This window comes from Urocampus carinirostris, chromosome 11 (assembly GCF_059441175.1).
Source record: "Urocampus carinirostris isolate Australia breed hairy pipefish chromosome 11, RoL_Ucar_1.0, whole genome shotgun sequence".
Lineage (NCBI taxonomy): Eukaryota > Metazoa > Chordata > Actinopteri > Syngnathiformes > Syngnathidae > Urocampus > Urocampus carinirostris.
In genome coordinates this window covers 5,596,757-5,619,779 of record NC_142359.1, presented here as the reverse complement: position 1 = coordinate 5,619,779, position 23,023 = coordinate 5,596,757, and the positions used below count along the sequence as shown (strand labels likewise).

The 23,023-nt window shown below is 41.2% G+C and overlaps 1 protein-coding gene across 7 annotated transcripts in view; it reads right to left on the bottom strand.

The window, feature by feature from the left end:
- Positions 1-23,023, bottom strand: part of LOC148356276 (pleckstrin homology domain-containing family A member 5-like) — a 145,664-nt gene that overhangs the window by 74,826 nt on the left and 47,815 nt on the right. For 6 of the 7 annotated variants that reach the window (XM_088346691.1, XM_088346696.1, XM_088346694.1 and 3 more), the window contains exons 4-6: positions 11,912-11,995; positions 9,780-9,833; positions 3,081-3,237 (exon numbers count right to left, since the gene is read on the bottom strand). In XM_088346691.1, the coding sequence (XP_088202817.1) occupies positions 3,081-3,237; positions 9,780-9,833; positions 11,912-11,995 (295 nt within the window). The remainder of the gene's footprint in view (positions 1-3,080; positions 3,238-9,779; positions 9,834-11,911; positions 11,996-23,023) is intronic. The other variant, XM_088346692.1, reaches the window with a different exon arrangement.

Sequence of the window (23,023 nt, the reverse complement as noted above, 5' to 3'; positions counted from 1 at the left end):
TCTCTCGAAGCACTTCATTATGATAGGAGTCAGTGCAACGGGCCGGTAATCGTTGAGTGATAAGATCTGGGTTTTCTTTGGCACTGGGATGATGTTGGCAAATTTGAAGCATGATGGTACTTTGGCTTGGTCTAGCGAGGTGTTGAAAATGTCTGTTAGTACACAAGCCAGCTGATCGGCGCACTCCCTAAGTACCCGCCCCGGAATGTTGTCCGGGCCTGGAGCCTTCCTTGTGTTGACCCTTCTCAGGGTCTTCCTCACGTCAGATGAGTCCAGGTGGAGTGCTCTTTCGTCCTGATTTGGAGCCGCTTTCACTGCAGGGGTGCTGTGGGAGAGCTAATAAAATATTGACTAATCGTAGGAGGAAATTCAGGCAAAGACTTTTTTGACTTTTTAGCTGCAGCTGGAGGAAGATTGCTTTCGTCTCGACGATTGCCCTCTTTCTGGGCCCTGTACTTTTTTGAAGTCACATCGGGTCGGACAAAGAAACAGGAGAAAAGAAACTCCATCTGCCCCTGGGACGGTACCAACATTTTTAAACAAAGAAACAGGATACAATCTGATGAGAAATACGCACTTTTGAGCAAATACGTTTAAGCCTACTTTGGATACAACTACCAAGTGTGTAAATAATGCAGAATTTTCAAAACAAGATTGTGCTCACTCGTGCAAAAAGAGAAGACCTGTTAACTGCTGGCGTGCATTATTTCAGCTGATTTCTTTTTCCTGTCACAAAGGCTACAAACGAATTTAGAAGCAAATAGATTATTTATAAAGTTTGTCCAAAACGGGATCTCGTTTTTCTTCTCCAGATGTTCACTGACCTACGCATGTTTAAAGGATAAATAATGACTCATGAATGAATCATGAATACATAATGACGGAATGTGAGATAGAATATTTTTTTCCTGCTAGTTTTTCAACCAGGAACCATTATTCATAACTGCCTCAAGACTCTGATTTGAATTTCATCAGCACATTTATAGAACAGACGACTGCTGCTCGTGCATCAGCGTTTTTTCCAACAAACCGCATGAAGTCCTTTGCAGAAACACTTTTCACAAATGGAACGTTAAAGATCGGCCATGTCCTCCAAAACCCCTATCAGAAATGGTTTTATACATCGAAAAGAAGATAACGTTTCCAGCCATTGAAAACGAACACAGTCAACTTAGTTCTAAAGCTTCAGCGACAGACTGATGTCACAGTCTTGTTCCACAGACAGACTGAGGAGATCATTTCTTCCTCATGCCATGAGGCTCTTTAACTCCACCCGGGGGAGTAAAAGCCCACATTAAACCCACATTTGCATATTACCCTATTCTTATTATAGTGTGTATTTTCCGTGGCACTATTTAAATACTCTATCAACAGTTTATATTGGGTATTTTTGTATTCTATATCTTTTATTGTATTATTTCATTTTTCAACACAAGTGTGAATTTCCCTACGGGGATGAATCAAGTATCTATCTATCTATCTATCTATCTATCTAAAGAGCTGTGCATAACTAGCAAAGTGCAAAATCAGGCTGCTTCAAATTCTGCATAACAATTGCGTCACAATTTAGACCTGTATTGAGCTGATTTCAGGGTTCCTACAGCTGAAGGCAAGTTCAATTCAATACTTTTTAAGAATGCTCTTGTGTGGAATGCTCTTCCCCCTGAGATTCGATCTGCAACCTCAGTGGAAATGTTTAAATCCAAGCTTAAAACACACGTCTATTCTATAGCATATGAATAACCTATATTTTATGTTGACAATATCTGAGTATTATTTGCCCTCATGTAGGTTTTAGATCAGGGGATGGTGTCATAATAGTCTGTGGTTTGCAATAATCTGTGGTCTGTGCAGCCCTTTGAGAGTCTTTGTGATTAACAGGGTTGGGTAGGGTTACTTTAACTGGATTACTTTTAATTACTTTTGGATTACTCCAATACCAAATATGCTAATAAAAGACAAAAAACACTAAATATGAATAAAACCACTAAATTTTGTGCAGGCTTGGGGAGTAACGGAATACACGGAACGGCAAAAACGATGTTGGCAAGCTGTTTGGATTTATTTTCATTTTGTTTCTGTGGCATTTTATGTTCGTTTTGCCGGAAATCAAAGCCAGGAGAGAAAGCTTACCACGTGTTGTGAGTCATCATTTTATTCATATTTAGTTGCTTTTGTCTTTTATTAGCATATTTGGTATTGGAGTAATCCAAAAGTAATTGAAAGTAATCCAGTAAAAGTAACCCTACCCAACCCTGGTGATTAAGGGCCAAAGAAATAAACATGACTTGTCTTGATTAAAGTGATTCTACCAGAGAGCAGTGTCAGTTTCATTTCAAACAGACTTCATGAGACACAGTGCAACAATTTCAAGCATTCACAAGCAGCTCACCCCAAAAATCAAGCGCTTTTCAATCCTTGAAAACACCACATTCTAAATCCAAGCATTTTCGAGGATTTTAAGCACCCGTAAGAACCCTACTGGAATGTCAAGTTTACTCTGTAGGAATAAGTTGTCACTTTGAAAGAAGCCAAGGATGTTACACTCCCTAAAACCCAGGAAATTTCAATCACCACACCCAAAAGGTGATAAAAGGAAGAGGAAGTAGTACTGACAAGCAGCTGTAACCAGGACAACACACGAGAAAGGAAAAGCCTCATTAAGCTGGACCGCAGGGATACCACTGATGGGCTAAAATAGTCATATCTTCTTACAGTCAGATTTCAGCTAGCTTCCTATGGTAATGCTAGCCTTGCTATCTGCTAACTCTAGAATAGAATAGAATATACCTTTATTGTCATTGTTAGAAAATGGGTTGAACATATTGTGACAACAAAATTGGACGTGGCACTCCAGTATCACATTTTACAGTGAGGATAGAAGAAAACAAAGAAGATAAAGGAACAAAGAAGATGTTTGTATTGTCCTTGTTGCACTCTTTGTTTTTCTCCGGAGGGGGGTGTATGAGGGGGTGAGGGACAGACGGAGATGGCCGAATGGATGGATGGAGAGTAGTTATGGTACTTTTGTTCAATAGTCGTGAGTCGCGGCCTTACTAACCACATCGTAGTCTATTTACCCGAGTGAATGAAGAGGAGTGAGTCAAAGTGGTGGCAGGGCTGCTGGTGAAGTTACTGTTGTCCGAGCCACCGGTGTAGTTGGACGCTTCGCTCATGGTGCTCATGGGACGATCGATTTTACTGCCACTGTTCTCCTGTTCCGTCTTTGGAGCTGGCCTGCCACAAGGTGAGAAACACAGAGAATGACATAAGTGGCGCATTTAACCAATGTTCTCTCTGAGCACTGCCCAGACCTTTTAAGCACCAAAAAATAAAATAAAAATCTATCCCTTACACAAAATTCTCGTGCCGCGTGATGAGGGGGCCCTATCGTGGATGCAGAGCCGGAGCTAGCTAAGCGGCTAGAGGCGTTATAAGCCTTCGGTACTGTCCGTAATCATGGGAAATGTGAACTCTCTACCAAATAAGACCGACGAACTGGCTGTGCTGGTGAAAACCATCAAAGCGTACAAGGAGTGCAGTTTGCTGTGTTTTACAGACGCTAACGTGGAGCTACACAGCTTCAGCACTGTTAGGACAGACAGACACACAAAAGCCTGCGGGAAGCGAAAAAGGAGGCTGACTCGCTATCTACGTGAACACAAGGTGGTGTAACCCTGGGCACAAAGATTTCCATCTGCTGCAGGGACGTCGAACTTTTGGACTAGCGTGTGACGTCACCCACTCCCCTGTTGCTAGACTACAACACAGCACCCCGAGGCCATCCTGTTAATCTGTTAATTATTCACACAAGGATACTGCTGGAAGTATGAATTTCCCTACAGGGATGAATAAAGTATCTATTTATCTATCTACCTAAGATTTTAGAATGAACGCATAATTATCTCACACCGTTTTACCCAATTCTTCATGCACCCATCATCCGATTGACAAAATCGGTGCTAAGTCTCATCCTATCGTAAGACCGATTTTGGGGACGCTTTCCCCGAATCGCTGATACAAAAACACGATCAAAGATGCAAAACTGTGATACAAATAATACAAAAGAGTACATTAGAATCACAATGAATGTGCCTGGGTACCATTTTCAGCTGAGATTGAATAGGTAAAGCCTATAATAACATGGTTCACTTAATGTCTGTCCCAATATACATTTTAATGAGTCTCAGAGATACAAAATGAAAAGAAGAGTTTGAGATAGTGGCCACATTTACGTCACTTTTATTAAAAAAGAGATAAAGTACTGAACTCCTATTATACTAGGTACATTCAAATTCAAATTTCAGACTTAATTGTTACTTAATTCTTGAGTCAGTGTCTGAAATAACGTCTGCCCGGACACCCGGGGCGTACAACTTACACAACGTCCCCGCCCGGGTGGCCGAAAACTTTTTCAAGAAAAAAGTAAAACAAAATCAATAAAACTGAAAGTTTTTTTTCACATCAAATGTTTGATTTTGAAATCCTCATTCGGTTTGGAAATTTCGGTTCGTTTGGCAATTTGCATACTCGGCAGCCAATCAGAAGCCTGCATCGAATAACTTAAGGTCGCGCATTTGGATTTCATTTTTCAAAGTAGACGCACAGAGAACGCATCGAAAATCGATAAGTGGTTTGGAATCAAGCCAAAACCTCAGCCCCATAAGGACGATTCAAAAGAAGCTAACAAACTTGATGACGCTACAAAGTGTAAACGTACATTAAAAGCATGGTGGAAAGAGGAGTTCACGTGGCTTGGAGCAGACGAAGCAACACAAACATTGCATGAATGAAGAGGAGTAAATGGAAAACAGCGATTTCATGTACGTGCAATGAATGTTATAAGTAGATTTATTTTGTTGTTCTGTTAAATATTCTGATTATCAATCCCTAATACTTTGCAACAATGTTTTCTTTCACGATGAGTCGTCGTACTTTTCAGAGTTGCCTTTAAAAAAGCTTCCAGTTGCTTCACCTTTACACAGAGTTCGTTCCCAGTTAACTCTTTCTAGTCTGGCAGTGCCTCTTGATTTAGTATTCTTTGAAAAGAGTGGCAAATTAGGCAGACGCAGTTGTTTAGGATTTAGATGAAAAAAACCCTCCAATTTCCACTTGTCCTGGAAGAGGCGGCCCTCACAGTCAACTTTCCTTTTTTTATTTACATATCGCTATTTCTGTAGCACGGCGGCGCAGTGGTTAGCGCGTGTGCGGCACAGTTCTGAGGTCATGGGTTCAAGTCCAGCTACCAACCTTCCTGTGTGGAGTTTGCATGTTCTCCCCGTGCTTGCGTGGATTTCCTCAGGGCACTCCGGTTTCCTCCCCACATTCCAAAAACATAAATGTCAGGTTAATTGGCCGGTCCAAATTGTCCCTAGGTGTGAATGAGCGAGCGAATTGTCTGTCCCTGTGTGCCCAGCGACTGGCTGGCAACCAGTTCAAGGTGTCCCCTGCCCACTGCCTGAAGATGGCTGGGATGGGCTCCAGCACCCCCGTGACCCTACTGAGGATAAGCGGTGCAGATAATGGATGGAGGGATGGATGGATATTGCCATATCGGCCTCACAGTCAACTTTCCTTTTTGAATTTACATATCGCCATATCGGAAATGACCCAGGCTAAAATTCTCAAAAAAGCCAAGGGCAAAGCGGCCAAAGAGCTACTGCCATCATCTGGTGATTTTTTTTTTTTTTTGTACAAATGTATTTTATATTGCAGTCTATTACATACACTTCTAATCAGTGCTAACTTTGCAGCCACTCAAACAGTGACTGTAGCCTACAACCAGGAAAAGATGTCATGCACCTTGTGATGAAACCATTATTTAGGACAGAAATGAGTCTAAACCTCAACACTCTTAAGTAACTGCAGGAGGGAGACTTATTTGAAGTGGTGTATTAAAATAGATATGGGACACAGGCTCTGGCATAGTTTGCATTGTCTGGAAAGTGGGTTTGGTGGTTTTGTTGGATTTTCTTTTCTAAAAATATATGGTGTGGTGGGCAGCACGGCGGCGCAGTGGTTAGCGCTTGTGCGGCACAGTTCATGTCATGGGAACCTGTCGTGGGTTCAAATCCAGCTCCAGACTTCCTGTGCGGAGTTTGTATGTTCTCCCCGTGCTTGCGTGGGTTTCCTCCGGGCACTCCGGTTTCCTCCCACATTCCAAAGACATGCATTTCAGGTGGATTGGCCGGTCCAAATTGTCCCTAGGTGTGAATGAGCGAATGAGTTGTCTGTCCCTGTGTGCCCTGCGATTGGCCGGCAACCAGTTCAGGGTGTCCCCTGCCCACTGCCCGGAGATGGCTGGGATGGGCTCCAGCCCCCCCGCGACCCTAATGAGGATAAGCGGTACGGTTAATGAGATGAGATGAGATATGGTGTGGTCAAATACAAAAAAAAAATCAATATATTTTAGTAGTCATGGCTCTTTGGGTCTAAAAGGTTCCCAACCTCTGCTCTACCCAAACTAGCTCTAAGCAACATAGCAACCTCTCCTTTTAGCGGCTAATTCCTATAACCGGCTGGTTTTCTATGCTACCGAGGCCCGACAACTTGTTTATTCCGTTCGAAATGACAAAAAATGTCTCGGAGAACAAAGTCTTGAAAGATTTACGCAACAAAATAACAACGGTGCCTCAAGCGAGCGGGATTTTACAGAAAAAAATAATCGAGCGATAACGATGAGGCTAATTTTAAAAACAGACCAGTCTAGAGCATACAGATGGGAACAAGAACATGCGTCAACACAATAATGTCTTATCTTGACTTTGTTCTCATCTAAATCGTTATCTTTCGCAACCAACTTTGTAACCTGCCGTTATCAACGAAAATCATAGTTTTAGAACAGGGTTTCTTAACTAGTGGGTTGGGAGCCAAAAAAGGGACCCGTTTTCAGGGGGTCGGGGGCCTTTCTTGTGGCAAAATAATGCTAAGGAGGAGAAGAAAACAGAGAGTCAATTAACATTAGTTGGCTATGATGCCTGGCTCAATCTCTTTATGAGAGGGAACACAACTCATTTTATTGTGATTTTGTTGGTTCCATTTCTTTTTATTTTTGTATGTGGATATTTTTAGAGCAGTTTTAGTTGGTGGCTTATATTTCTTGTGGCAAAATAATGCTAAGAAGGAGAAGAAAACAGAGAAAATTACACTCCTTAACATTAGTTGGCGATGTTGTCTTGCTCAATCTCTTTTTGAGAGGGAACACAACTCATGTTATTGTGATTTTGTTGGTTCCATTTCTTTTTCTTTATGTATGTGGCTATTTTTAGAGCAGTTTTAGTTGGTGGCTAATATTTCTTGTGGCAAAATAATGCTAAGAAGGAGAAGAAAACAGAGTCAATTACACTCCTTAACATTAGTGGGTGATGATGCCTGGCTCAATCTCTTCTTGAGAGCGAACACATCTCATGTTATTGTGATTTTGTTGGTTCCGTTTCTTTTTCTTTATGTATGTGGCTATTTTTAGAGCAGTTTTAGTTGGTGGCTTATATTTGTTGTGGCAAAATAATGCTAAGGAGAAGAAAACAGAGTAAATTACACTCCTTAACATTAGTTGGCGATGTTGCCTTGCTCAATCTCTTTTTGAGAGGGAACACAACTCATGTTATTGTGATTTTGTTGGTTCCATTTCTTTTTCTTTATGTATGTGGCTATTTTTAGAGCAGTTTTAGTTGGTGGCTAATATTTCTTGTGGCAAAATAATGCTAAGAAGGAGAAGAAAACAGAGTCAATTACACTCCTTAACATTAGTTGGCGATGATGCCTGGCTCAATCTCTTCTTGAGAGGAACACATCTCATGTTATTGTGATTTTGTTGGTTCCATTTCTTTTTCTTTTTGTATGTGGCTATTTTTAGAGCAGTTTTAGTTGGTGGCTTATATTTCTTGTGGCAAAATAATGCTAAGAAGGAGAAGAAAACAGAGTCAATTACAATCCTTAACATTAGTTGGCGATGTTGCCTTGCTCAATCTCTTCTTGAGAGGGAATACATCTCATGTTATTGTGATTTTGTTGGTTCCATTTCTTTTTCTTTTTGTATGTGACTATTTTAAAGCAATTTTAGGGGGTGGCTTGTTTTCGATTATTTGCCAGAACATACAGTGTTCAAAGTACTTTTCGTTTTGCGGAAAAAGGTGAATATTTTGCACTATATCTGCTTTAAATGGCGCAATTTCAGAAGCGGACATTTTTTCTGATCTGGGTTTCGGCTTGCCATTTAGGGTGTGATGGAGGCTCCTGAAATCAGACACGTTGAGAACCACTGCTTTAGAGTATCAAATTATTAAATGTTACGCGTGGTTGAAATCTTTGAAACACATAGAGATGGCTGATTGAGGATTAAAGTGTGCTGCCAGGTAAATAATGATGGTCTCTTTTATTGGGTCTTTTTCTCCGTTTGTCTGCGGCTCTGACCTGTTTAGTTCCCGACTACGTCTACTCTTCCGTTCTGGCTTACGACTCGTTTCCGACCCCGATCACGTCTTGCTCTCCCAGTACCGGCTACCCACCAGTTTTCCGCCCCTGACACAGCCATCGCTCACAACGGAAGATCCCCTTCCGTGTTCGGATCATAATCCGAGTAAGAGAGCGACTTGCTCCCCGCGCCCAGCGAACACCGGATCGTGCGCGCTGCCCTTCCTTTCTCTTTCAATAAAACTTGTGGTAAACGTCACGCAAGTGGGTTCTGTTTCCCTTCTGGTCCTAACATCAAGTACATCTGTGAATTAAATATGCAATTTTTTTAGGGCGTGTGCATTTATCAAGGCATACCATTTTTAGATCCTGAGTATTTTGAGAAAATACGTGTGTAAAAGTTTTTGAGACAAATCTCTCCCCATGTAGGTGTTGGGTTGGTATAGTAATATGTAGTTTACAATTTCAATTGGAGGAAGTTCTTCCCGTTACAATTTACTATTGGGAAACGCTCCCTTCATTTTTTACATGGCTCATAATATATGTCCGTGAAGCTTCATAGGACAATGCCATACAAACCAATGCCAGTTTCGGAGCAGGACGTATATTGGCCCCGCCCCAAAACATACACAAAAGAGCAGAGATAGTTGAAATGAGAGAAGACACGTTGTTCATTTCATCCAAACATTCAGTCGTGTTGGAACACGACACGTTGTCCGGGCGACAGTGGCATTTATACTGTGTTCGGTCAACGATGACGTGTTGTTTTTCTCTAGCCCGGCGCTTGATTCGAGTTGCCCTGACCCAGCCAAATTCTTATCAGTTAAGCAAATAGTTGGAGTCACCCTGACCCGGCCAAAGTCCTGTCAGTTACGCACCTTCCAAATGTTTCTATTTTTAGTCCACAATACCAGCTGCCATTAATCATGAGTCCAGAAGAAATGCAATGGCTTGGCAAAGCCACCAGAGAGCAGTGTGGGCATCATTTTAAGAGGAATTGTAGAGAAACAATGCGAATTTTCAAGCACTTAAAAGCCAAAATTCAAGCACTTTTCAATACTTGAACACATTAATTAATTCAATCATATAAGGATTTCAAGCACCCGTACGAACCCTATCACCCTCTTTGGTCCCCACAAAACTAGAGTTGATGCTGAACTTATCGGAACACAATTCCAAAAGTAAGTAAGTAAGCGAGCTAACGACAAAGAAATCTTCTAATTATTCTCTAAAGGCAATCAAATAATTGCTTTTTTTTAAATAACAACATCTAATCATTACTTTGAATCCCCCTTTGATGAAGTGCATTCGGAGAGCAAGCGGCGTTTAAATGATTAGGTTGTTGAGTCATTTTGAGGGTTTATTACCTGGTGTCAGCCTCTAGGGGCTTGTCAGGATGGACAACTTTTCCATATTTGGCACTAAAAGAACAGGAGTGAGACAAGATGACAAAATGAAGAGAATGCAAATAAAAAAACAATGACAAATGACATAAAAGCATATAAACAGGAATGAAAATGGCTGCCCTGTTATCATGTCTACATAACAAAATGAATGAACAAATGATACAGTGTACTCAAGATTCCTTAAAGGGTCGGTGTGTATTATCTGACCACTAGATGTAGCAGTGATGTGTAGTGTTGTGCAAAGAGAGATAGTTCTAAAATGGACAGTGTGTGGTATTTAGTGCCTCCTAGTGGTAAAAAAAACTTTCATTGAAAAAAGAAGAATTCATTTGAATACTTGGCAGAAATACATGAACTATCATACTAAAGTTAATTTTTATGAACAAAAAAGTATATAGTTCGAGAAATTTACATTTCCTCATGTTGAAGTTTTTGAGTTTTTCCTTGCCCTCATGTTGGTTTCAGATCAGGGGATGGTGTCAAAATAGTCTGTAGTTTGCAATATTCTGTGGTCTGTGCGTCTCTTTGAGACTCCCTGTGATTAAGGGCCAAACAAATAAACAGGACTAGACTTAACTCATCCTGAGGTTTTTGAGTTTTTCCTCGCCCTCATGTAGGTTTTAGATCAGGGCATGGTGTCATAATAGTCTGTGGTTTGCAATGATCTTTGATCTGTGCAGCGCTTTGAGACTCTTTGTGATTAAGGGCGTCACAAATAAATATGACTTGACTTGACTTTGACATAGTGAAATCCTTACCTAGAAGTCGCTGCCATGTTTTGCTGCCACCTTGCTGCTTGCATTAGACATAACACAGATTATGGCAAACTACAGACCATTATGACAGTAGCCCCTGATCTAAAACCGACATGAAACCACGCTCCAATGCAGGAGCTTCTCCATTTGGATTTTGACGTGTGGCAGTAGGCTACAATCCAGGGTGTCGCCATATGCAGGCAATACACAAAGAGGTAAGTATTAGTTTCAGGAGCGAGCAGCAGCAAGTCAACTGCAGGAGAGAGAGTGGGAAAGGTGAGATGGCACAACATTCAGGTAACTTAAAATTAGTTTTACCTGGTTATTTCAGTATGAGAAATTATTTTCCCCCCATTTTCCACTTATTGAAACATAAATATTTTGTTTGTTTGTTTGTACATGATTCAAATTGAATCTTTTCTTCCGGCGCCGTCACGAATGGCAGCCACTCCAGCAGCTCCCGTGTTATTTTCGATTGTTCTCAGCTCAGGGATGCTGCTGGAAATGTGAATTTCCCTTCGGGGATGAACAAAGTATCTATCTATCTATCTATCTATCTATCTAACAGTGTCATCTAGTGGTCAAATATTACACACCGGGGCTTTAAAACAAAGGAAAAATTCAAACTATGGAAAATCAAAGTGAACAAACCGCACCTTTTTTCTTAATATGATTTGCCTTTCACGAGGTATTTGGTTACCAGCAAGATGTCGGACAAATCTGTCAGCTCCCTCTAGGTGTGGTTCATGTAATGTAAAATGAATAATTTCTCAACCTACCAGTATTTTTAAAAAAAACAATTTTTTTAGATAGTTCATGTATGTTTGCTTATTATTCAAATAGATACGTTTTTTCTTTCACAAGTTCCATCGTTTACCACTCGAAGGTGCTAAAAAATACACACTGTCCCTTTTAGTGACAAAAAAGCAATAATTATAAATCCAATTCAAATCCTTCCCAGGTTTTTAACAACTGTATCAATTTTTTATATCCTAAAATTTGTAAACCACATACAACAAAACAGAACAAGAATCCACTGTTCAGGTTACATAGGATTATGAACACCAACACCTCATCCGGATGGACTCTGAAGTGAACCTTTGAATTCCATGGAGATTCCCTTCATCAGTCTTTATACCACACTACACTAAAGCTTTACTGTGTTTCCAACAATTTGTGAGGTCATCGTTTGATTTCTGACGACTTAAAGTCGAAACATTCACAAGTGGGATTTTTTTCCCAGAGTGTGCAGAGTAAAAACTGATCCCTAAAACACAAAAATAATGTAACCCTCATGACTTCCATGAATATCACTAGAAATCCTAAAAAGGGACTTACTGTTCATTCACGACAAAGATGCAGTTGTCCTGGGACGGAGCTCCTGATACAGGGTGCTTGCACGTCACCTTTCGCTCATTGTGGCTGGAAAAGAAAATGAAAAGTGTTGAAAAACAGACAATATATCTTGCAAAAAAACATCGGAAACAATGATTGTATGACATATTGGGCTATGCCTAGACTAGAGCGTTTGCAAAATGGAAGAAGATTTCATAGCTTATAAATCATACTTAGAAGTGTATTCTACAATCCCAATCGATATGTCAAAAGAGAGCCACAAGGATAATCCATCGTGCCGGTTACAAAGATAACACCTATGCACTTTTCTGGAAAATCATTTTATTAAAATTTACCGATCTGGTTCACCTTAAGACTGTCATGGTTACCAATGTGAATCACCCGCTCATTTGGCTCCCTGTCCCTATTTAAACCCAGTCCTGTCACTCTCCTGTTGTCAGTCCATCTGCGGACCTCTGTTGATACAAGGCAAGCCTTTTTGGACCCTGACTGTCCCGTTTTTGCACTCGTTTTTACACCTGCCCGTTCCTGATCTCCCCGTTTGTCTCCGGCTACGACCTGTTTTTGATCCCGACCACCTCTAGAGCAGAAGTGGTCGGCTTCCAACCCGTTTTTGATCCCGACTACGTCTACTCTCCCGTCCTGTCTTACGACTTGTTTCCTACCCCGACCATGTTTTTGCTCTCCCTACCGACCTGTTTTTCCGTCCCTGACACAGCCATCGCTCGCTACGGAAGATCCACTTCCGTATTCGGATCACAATCCAATTGCGAGAGCGACTTGCTTTCCGCGTCCAGCGAGCACCGGATCGTGGGCGCAGCCCTTCCTCTTTCTTTCAATAAAACTTGTGGTAAACATTACGTTATTGGGTCCTGATTCCGTTCTGGTTGTGACATAAAACAACCAATCATGTACAAGGCAATAAATAATCCCCTTCCTGGTCTCATTCAAAAACTGCTTTTGAACAGAGATGGGGAGAAGGGTTTTTACTTTCTATATGTAGAATAAAACTGTGGAAGGGGTTCAGGCAACGTCCACGCATATCTCATTTCAAAAAGCGCTTGGTAATAAATGGCGACAAAAACAATCTGAAGAGCTGACTAAGAAATGGAAACTATCGAGGCAACGTTGAGTAGTCGCGTAGGTAAGAAAGGTCACTTAGTAGTCCTGCCAGTTCCCTTTTGTTGGTCTGTCTGTGAATCTCTGTCTTTACACGGCAAGCCCTTTTTCGCCTGTCCTGTTTTTTGCTCCCGTTTGTCTCCCGCTACGCCCGGTTTTGATCTCGACCACGTCTGCTCTCCCGTCCCGAATTACGACCTGTTTTGATCTCGACCACGTCTGTTCTCCCGTCCCGAATAACGATCCGTTTTTTATCTCGACCACGTCTACTCTCCTCTCCTGGCTTTCGACTTGTTTCAGACTCCGACCACGTTTTTGCTCTTCTATCCGGCCTTGGCAACAGGCTAAGCAGGCATGGTGCCAGTCACTGTGTATTTTTCTTCGACACAAATTATGAATTCAGTCACTGCACACAAACGTAAAATATTGAAAAAAAGAGCAGCCGGCTGTGGACTCACCGCAAGAATTGCAGAAGGTGTAAAAAGGAAGGAAAAGGAGCTTGGAGGATGGGCTTTCCTCTGAGTGACTGCAAAAGTGATGCTAATGAAAGTAGCCGCTCAACAAAACGGCCTGCCTTTCTCTCCTCTTTTCTGTGATTCATCTCTGCACAGCAGTGCTTCTCTATTATCTCTCACTGCCCCCCTCGGAAGAAGAAATCCCCCCACCCCCTAAGATCGATCTTTTTGAAGTGATCGCGTAATATTCTATTATCTATCTACCTTGGTCATATCCCTCAAGAGGGTAGACAGACAGCAAGACAAACACATACAAAAACAAAGAAAATAAAAAAGGGATAAAGTAGAAAAAAACACTCACGAAATGTTTTGGACCATGGCCAACCCAAATGCTCAAACACCCAAAAGGGTTAAGCACCTCGACATTCAAGTTGGTCATTCTTTCGTCCCTCCAGATGAAAGGGGACACGAGAAAGCGGCCGTGTCAGGGTGACACAACACACTCTTCTGTTCAACAGCAGGGCCCGACAGCTTTCACTGGTTTACCCCTGCCGCATCATACAGGTGCCCTGCCCATCCCTTAGAACGCGTCCAAACATCCCACTATCCTTTTACAACACCTCTCCACTGAAGGATTTTATACATTTGACTATAAGGGATTTTATACAATTGAATACAAGTTACATTTATTGAATGCAATGAAGATTTTCACTGAGTGAGCTTCAGGTCTCGCTGATCCGAATGAGGAATGTTTAGTTTAGTTCTGTTGATAACAGAACTCTGACGCAGGACGGCAGGCACTGTTTGGAGAAGTTGTTTTGATAAGCGCTCTGCGGTTATGAGTTTTTCAGACATCAGGACGCTCTTCTCCGAGGTGTTTGGAGCCACGTGGGGGCTTTCCTGGCACGCCCATGGGAGGAGCTGGCACACCAGCTTGCGGAAAAAACGTTGGCCGAGAGGAGAAGCAAGGAGATCGAGAGAGGAGGCTTGACGGAGACTCGAGCGACACTAATTCGGCCATATTCGATGGAGTTCACTTAGTTAAATTGTTTAAGAAATTAAATCTGCCCCCGTGTGAAAATGCCGGTCTCTTGTTTATGTTTCCATCAAGAAACGAGAGCGCATTGTAAGGTGAATATAGGTTGTGTTTGGTTAATGGAGTCAGATAACGAATTCGAACAATTTGGTAAACGGTACATTTTAATATAATTAATTCCTAACACTACACAATCCGGGCAGCACGGCGGCGCAGTGGGTAGTGCATGTGCAGCACAGTTCTAAGGTCTTGGGAACGTCCTGTGTGGGTTCAAATCCAGCTACCGGACTTCCTGTGCGGAGTTTGTATGTTCTCCCCGTGCTTGCGTGGGTTTCCTCCGACATTCCAATGACATGCATTTCAGGTGGATTGGCCGGTCCAAATTGTCCCTAGGTGTGAATGAGCGAGTTGTCTGTCCCTGGTGTCCCCTGCCCACTGCCTGATGATTGCTGGGATGGGCTCCAGCACCCCCGCGACCCTACTGAGGATAAGCGGTGCAGGTAATGAGATGAGATGAGAGACTACACAATCCTTTCATCGGACACATTTGAGAAGTCGAATGCTTGTCATTAGGGTGGAATGGTGGCTCCTCAAGTCAAACAGTTGAGAACCACTGTTCTAGGGGTCATACGAAGGAATGGACATAACAATGAAAACTTGGATCAAGTCCCAAAAAGTGCCATCAATTCCGTGTCTGCATTTTGTTCACAGAGCAAACGGCGCTTGCCGTGGCGCAGCGGAGCACTCCAGGTGAATGTCAAGCAGCGATCCCAAACAACGACTGAATGCAGAACGCAACAGCACGACGCCGTGAAGACGCTTTCAAGGTTTTCCTAAAACGGTACAAGGGGAGCTAATCAAGAGTCTCCTCCGCCCTCGCTGAATATTCAAAACGACAAATGATCTCGCGTCTGTGACAAATCGACGCTCCGTTGCCGTGTCCTTCCACAAATACGAGCATCCGTCGTAAAGTCAAGTCAAGTCATGTTTATTTGTTTGGCCCTTAATCACAAAGAGTCTCAAAGGGCTGCACAGACCACAGATTATTGTAAACCACAGACTATTATAACACCATCCCCTGATCTAAAACCGTCATGAAGGCAAGGAAAACTCAAAAACCTTAAGATGAGTCGAGTAAAGTTAAGTCATGTTTATTTGTTACGCACTTTATCACAAGGATTCTTAAAAGGGCCACACAGACCACAAATTATTGCAAACCACAGACTATTATGACTCCATCCCCTGATCTAAAACCTACATGAGGGCAAGGAAAAAGTCAAAAACCGCAACATAAGTCAAGTCATGTTTTTTTGTGACGCCCTTTATCTCAAGGAGTCTCAAAGGGCTGCACAGAGCAAAGTTTATTATGACACTATCCCCTGATCTAAGACCGACATGAGGGCAAGGAAAAACTCAAAAACTTCACGATGAGTCAAGTCAAGTCAAGTCATGTTTATATGTGACGCCCTTAATCACAATGAGTCTCAAAGGGCTGCACAGACCACAGATTATTGCAAACTACAGACCATTATGACACAATCCCCTGATCTAAAACCTATATGAGGGCAAAGAAAAACTCAAAAACCTCAGTCAAGTCAAGTCATGTTTATTTGTTTGGCCCTTAATCACAAAGAGTCTCAAAGGGCTGCACAGACCACAGATTATTGCAAACTACAGACTATTATGACACCATCCCCTAATCTAAAACCTACATGAGGGCAAGGAAAAACTCAACCTTAAGATGAGTCGAGTCAAGTTAAGTAATGTTTATTTGTTACGCACTTTATCACAAGGATTCTTAAAAGGGCTGCACAGACCACAGATTATTGCAAACTACAGACTATTATGACACCATCCCCTGATCTAAAACCTACATGACAGCAAGGAAAAACTCAAAAACCTCATTCAGGTCAAGTCATGTTTATTTGTGATGCCCTTAATCACAAAGAGTCTCAAAGGGCTGCACAGACCAGAGATTATTGCAAACTACAGACTATTATGACAACATCCCCTGATCTAAAACATACATGAGGGCAAAAAAAAACTCAAAAAACCTCAACATGAGGTAAATCTCATGACCAGAACGGAATCAGGACCCAATTGTGTAACGTCTACCACAAGTTTTATTGAAAGAAAAAGGAAGGGTGTTCCCACGATCCGGTGTTCGCTGGTCACGGGAAGCAAGTCGCTCTCGTACTCCGATTGGGATCCGAACACGGAAGTGGATCTTCCGTAGCGAGCGATAGCGGTGTCAGGGACGGAAAAACAGATCAGTAGCCGGGACAGGGTGAGCCAAGACGTGGTCGGGGTCGGAAAGGAGTCGTAAGCCAGGACGGGAGAGCAAACGTGGTCAGGATCAAAACGGGGTGTACCCGGAGACAGACGGGAGCAAAAACGGGATAGGTGGGAGTCAGGGTCAAAAAAGGCTTGCCTAGTATACACTGAGGTTTGCAGACGGACTGACAACAGGGGATGACAGGACTGGGTTCAAATAGTGACAGGGAGCAAATCAGAACACATGGTAAGCTTTCTCTCCTGCTTTGATCTCTTTGATCTCCGGCAAAACGAACATAAAATGCGACCAGGGTTGGGTAGGGTTACTTTAACTGGATTACTTTCAATTACTTTTGGATGACTCCAATACCAAATATGCTAATGAAAGACAAAAGAAACTAAATATGAATAAAATGATGACTCACAACACGTGGTAAGCTTTCTCTCCTGCTTTGATCTCTTTGATCTCCGGCAAAACGAACATAAAATGCGACAGAAACAAAATGAAAATAAATCCAAACAGCTTGCCAACATCATTTTTGCCGTTCCATGTATTCCGTTACTCCTCAAGCCTGCAAAAAATTTAGTCATTTTATTCATATTTAGATTATTTTGTCTTTTATTAGCATATTTGGCATTGGAGTAATCCAAAAGTAATTGAAAGTAATCCAGTTAAAGTAACCCTACCCAACCCTGACTATACATTTGTGGCTATGCCAGACACACTGGATCTGTTGATATTATTCAATGACAGTTATTCATCAGATTTCCACGTTTTTGGCACATGAGGTGAAGATAGTTCACGTCCGCAAAGCATTCGTTCATTCAGAATGAGAAAAAGATGAGAGTATGCGGCAGGGTGAAGATGAAACGAAGAGAGGAGCGAGGGCTGAATCTTTCAAAAAAGAGAGGGGGGCACTGTGCTGCACCCACAGCCACCCTATTCCTGCTTGGGGCTGCAGTTGTCATGGTTACCCATCTGCAGACGCAAATGGATGTGCCTCTGTCACACATAACCTAGCATCTTCTCACACCCACGTTCGGCTAACCCCTATACACAAAAGCAGACAACCGGTGCATAGCGTGCATGTCGATGGTAATTGCGTGACAAAAGACAAATCGATTTATCAGGGATGTTCATTCTCCAGTACACAAAGATCCCATTTATACCGTATTTCACAGACAACGAGGCAAACCCAACAAAACCCAAATTGGCCAGGTTTCTGAACGTGCGCCTTATAGTCCAGTGCGCCTTATGTGTAGACAAAATCAGAAATGGGTGATGATCGATTCATTTCATCGCTGACCACAATTGCAAGTACCGTAAATTCCAGACTATAGAGCGCACCTGATTATAAGCCGCACCCACCACATTTTAAGAGGAAAACCGATTTTGTACATACACAAGCTGCACCTGTATATAAGCCGCATAAGGTTTGATGCAGACCTGCAGAGTCCGGGTCCCTTTGAAAGTAATCGAAGGAAAAAAAGTGTATATTTTCAAAGGAAATATAGTCCGGAATTTACGGTATTTGAACATCCTGCTATTTTGCCATTTCTCCCACTTAGAAATCATGGAGGGGTCTGAAATTGTCATTGTAGGTGCATGTCCAGTGTGAAAAAGAATAGAGTGATTCATAATCCTACTTTCGATTGTCTGCTCTGCCCCGGAGTAACACGCGTGATCACTTTATGTGTAACGGGTGTAATAATAACTTTTGTTTTGTTGAAATTCCAGCTGAGATAGCTTGAACAGTTTGTGTATAAGTGTCCTGCGACGACCAGTCCAACAGTGCCACCTGCTGGTATGGGGTAAGGTTTAGTTTAGCCTCTGATTTTATAACCGGAATGCAGATATTGTTAGCAGCCACGATCTTTTGGTGCTCGGCAAAAAGTTAATTGACAATATACAAAAAACAACTGACAAATCTTGCAACATACACAGTAATGTAATCGATGTTGTCAAGCTGTTTGGATTTATTTTCGTTTTGTTTCTGTCCCCATTTATGTTAGTTTTGCCGTACATTGTACTCGACTGAAAGGCTAATTTCCCTCATCGGCGGCAGTGGCTCGTCTTGGGATCAAGAGATCGCAGTTCGAATCCCGGCTACTCCGTGTTACATGTCTAAGTGTCTTTGGGTAAGACACTGAACCCCTAATGCCCCCAATAAGCAGGTTAGCGCCTTACATGGCTAAAAGGCCGCTATTGGAAATGTAAAGCACATTGTAAAGCGCTTTGGGAAGTCTCGACTTGAAAAGCGCTATATAATCGCAGATCATTTCATTTCATAGATGTTGAGAACCGGCGGAGGTGCTAACCACATGGTGTGTGTATGTTGTGTCGCTCATTGCAGGTAAATTGTTCCCGTTTTTTTTATACTCGTTATTGTAATTATTTCTATTTTCACAAAAATATCAAAAGGATGATGTTGGTTAAAATTCAGTTTAAAAAATATGTCGAGTTGAATTCATTGTACAACTTAAAACCACTATACGATCACTTGTTAAAAGTATCTTGTTAAAATGTATGTAAAAATTATTGTAATGGTTGATTTTCTGAACTGTATTGTATGTCAACTAAAAGAAAACTGTTTGATATACTTTGAGCAGTCTCCAGCGCGCTGCTAACGATGTTGAGAACCAGCGTAGGTGCTAACCACATGGTGTGTGTGTATGTGTCTTGTGGACACTGATGAATGTGACATGAAGTGATAATCATGTAGAATATTCTATATGATGTTTGTGCATTTCCTCCAAAACGAATGAAAAAGAACCCAATTTAGCACAGGCTACACGCTTTTTTTGAGAGTAACTAAATCAAAACAAAAGTTGGTCACACTTCCCAAGCATAATTGGCTGAAAACGAAAATTGGAGAAAATGAGAAATTGGAGATAATGGACAAACAATGAACATAATGTTCTTGCTCTAAAATGACGGTCCGGTGTGTTCATTAAATTAGTAAATTCACAATTTCCGTATTGTTTTATGATAACAGCAGTTTTACTTGGAACAAATCAAGGAAGACAACGAAAATGCAAAGTGAGGAAAATGAGATTGGAACAATTGGAGGAGTCAGTGTGTATTATTTAGCGCCGCTTAGTGGTAAAACAAGTCATTCGTTAAGAAAAAAATAATAATAAAAAAAACCAATAACAATATTTATTTGAATCATAAGCAAAGGTAAAATATCATAAATATGCAAAATTTCTTTTTGAAATAAACGCAGGTCAAGGAGTTTGCAATTATTTGACATAACATCCATCCATCCGTCCATTATCTGCACCACATATCCTCAGCAGGGTCGCGGGAGTGCTGGAGCCCATCCCAGCTATCTTCAGGCAGAGGGCAGGGGACACCCTGAACTGGTTGCCAGCCAGTCTCAGAGACCGACAATTCACTCGCTCATTCTCACCTAGGGACAATTTGGGCCAACCAATTAACATGCATGTCCGGAGGAAACCTACGCAAGCACGGGGAGAACATGCAAACTCCACACAGGACGTTCGATCTTATGACCTCAGAACTGTGCCTCACACGCGCTAACCACTGCCGTGCTGCCCTTGACATAACATGAGCCCCCCAAAAACAAGTCTTTTTTCACTTCTTTTTTTAGTCATGTATTACTTTTTTTAACTTTCTTTTATCATTTTACTTCTTGTTTTTTCTCATTTTTTTCTTTTTCCTTTTGGTGCATTGACATTTCTTTTCATTTTGTTTTATTTATTTCCCTTTTTTCCCCATTGTATTTCCTTTTTTTATTTTTTTGCTCGTTTCCTCAAAGCGGTAGTGTTGGTTAGTACGGTAAAAGGAGGTAAAAGCAGTTTTATGCTAATTCAAATTTTCCCGATGACGTCCACTAGATGGCGACAAAGTAGATAGATGTCTATATGTCTAGATAGATAGATAGATGTCTAGATAGATAGATGTCTAGATAGATAGATGTCTAGATAGATAGATAGATAGATAGATAGATAGATAGATAGATAGATAGATAGATAGATAGATAGATAGATAGATAGATAGATAGATATCTAGATGGTTAGATAGATGTCTAGATAGATACATGTCTAGATATATAAATGTCTAGATAGAAAAATGTCTAAATAGATAGAAAAATGTCTAAATAGATAGATAGATGTCTAGATAGATAGATGTCTAGATTGAGAGATAGATAGATGTCTAGATAAATAGATAGATGTCTGGATAGATGGATGTCTAGATAGATAGATGTCTATATATATATATATATATATATAGATATATGATTAGATAGATGTCTAGATAGATACATGTGTAGATAAAAAGATGTCTAGATCGAGAGATAGATAGATGTCTAGATAGATGGATGTCTAGCTCGAGAGATAGATGGACAGATAGATAGATAGATGTCTAGATAGATAGATGTCTAGATAGATTGATAGAGATAGATAGATCGAAAGATCGAGAGATAGATAGATGTCTAGATCGAGAGATGGATAGATGTCTAGAATGATAGATGTCTAGATAGGTGGATGTCTAGATGTCTAGATAGATAGATAGATAGATGTCTAGATAGATAGTTAGATAGATAGATTGATAAATAGATACATTGATAAATAGATACTTTATTCATTCCCGTACGGAAATTTACACTTCCAGCAGTATCCTTGTGTTAAAAAATAAAAATAAAAGACATGGATATAGAATACAAAAATTCCCAATACAGCGTGTTAATAAAGTATCACCTAAAGCAGGGATAGTGTCCTGAAATCATTAAAAATCTTTTAACGGTACAATGCAATACAGTATAGAAGAAATATTATTTTTAAAATTATAATTTGACTTTACGTAAATTATTCATTTAAAAAATTATAGAATAAAGTCTTTATATTTGTTTACTAGGTTTGTTTTTTCTGTTAGCAATGCATAATAATATGAAAATAAATAAATAAAGGTTTCCACTTGCTGGGTTTTAACAATTTCGGGACCTTTTTGGAACTTGAAGCCCCGCGGAAAACCCCGGATTACTGAAACTGTAATTGATAAATAACACCCAGCAAAAATAATCCATTCAGTCCCCACCGTTTGAGATTTGGAAGTGTTTCACGGCTAATTTTGAGTTGTCTGCTTTCCTTGAACTGCAATTGTTTCACCGACCTGGATAACGGAGCTTAAAAGGCTGATTGACACAATTCCATAATTCGAGTACGGCAAAGAGATTTCCTCGTTGTGACAGGGGTAGGATTTAGCACTCGCGAGCCTCACAGAGCTGAATTATTAATTCCTTCATTGAAGTATGACTGAGTTCCGTTGAGAAATGAAGGCTGGATTCAAAAGAAGCGCTCCCGTTAAACCGCGGAGTCATGCAATAAAAATATTACAGGAACAAGTGATGTACCGCCCTTCTTCAGCGCAAGCTTCGTTTCCTTCTCGTTTGTTGACTCTAAGACTATGTTTACGGAGTCCGCCAGACCTGAAAAGTGCTATATAAATGCAGAAGATTTACATTTACGATAAACCACAGAGAAAGTTCGTACCCAGGCATACGTGACAATGTCCCTAGTAAGTGTTTTATAATGTTCACAGTTCACGGGTCCTTTAACCAACAGGGATTTCAGGGTACCGCTTCCTGGGGTGTGTATTGTGCAAGTACAGCATGACGGCCAATGTCCCTTTCCAGGTCGCTGTTTGGGTTTATGAAACAGTACTGGTTTCCATGTTTACCAGTAGCAGGAGAAGGTTCTTGATCTGACTCTGATACAGCAACTTCATCTGGTCACTGTTTTTTTTTCATCTGTTTAAAGTGCTCTTAACCCCTTTACATTCAGGCCGTCATACTCAATTTGTAGAAACACCTTGCAGAGTTGTTGTTTATTTATCTAGCAATAAAGATGCCAGACGAGCTATCTTGCGACTTAGCTTTGCATGGAAATTTGTTTTGGGGAGCTCCTGCACAGAGATTTAAAGGTTATGACCATCTTCTGCTTGGTCCTTTTCCAATCCGAAACACAGAAGCCACATGACAAGAATATCGTGAGCGGGATGACCATTTAAGGATGGTTCAACTGGCGGGACTCCATTTCCTTGCTGCATTATGTCTTAGCAGACATCTGGCAGAAAGGGGCCAGCAGTCTTGCTCTCGTACGCTCGAAGGTATGCTTTTGTACAAGCACGGTAGCATGCTATGGCATCACCTTTTGAAGGCTATTACAATATGTTAAAGCCAAAGT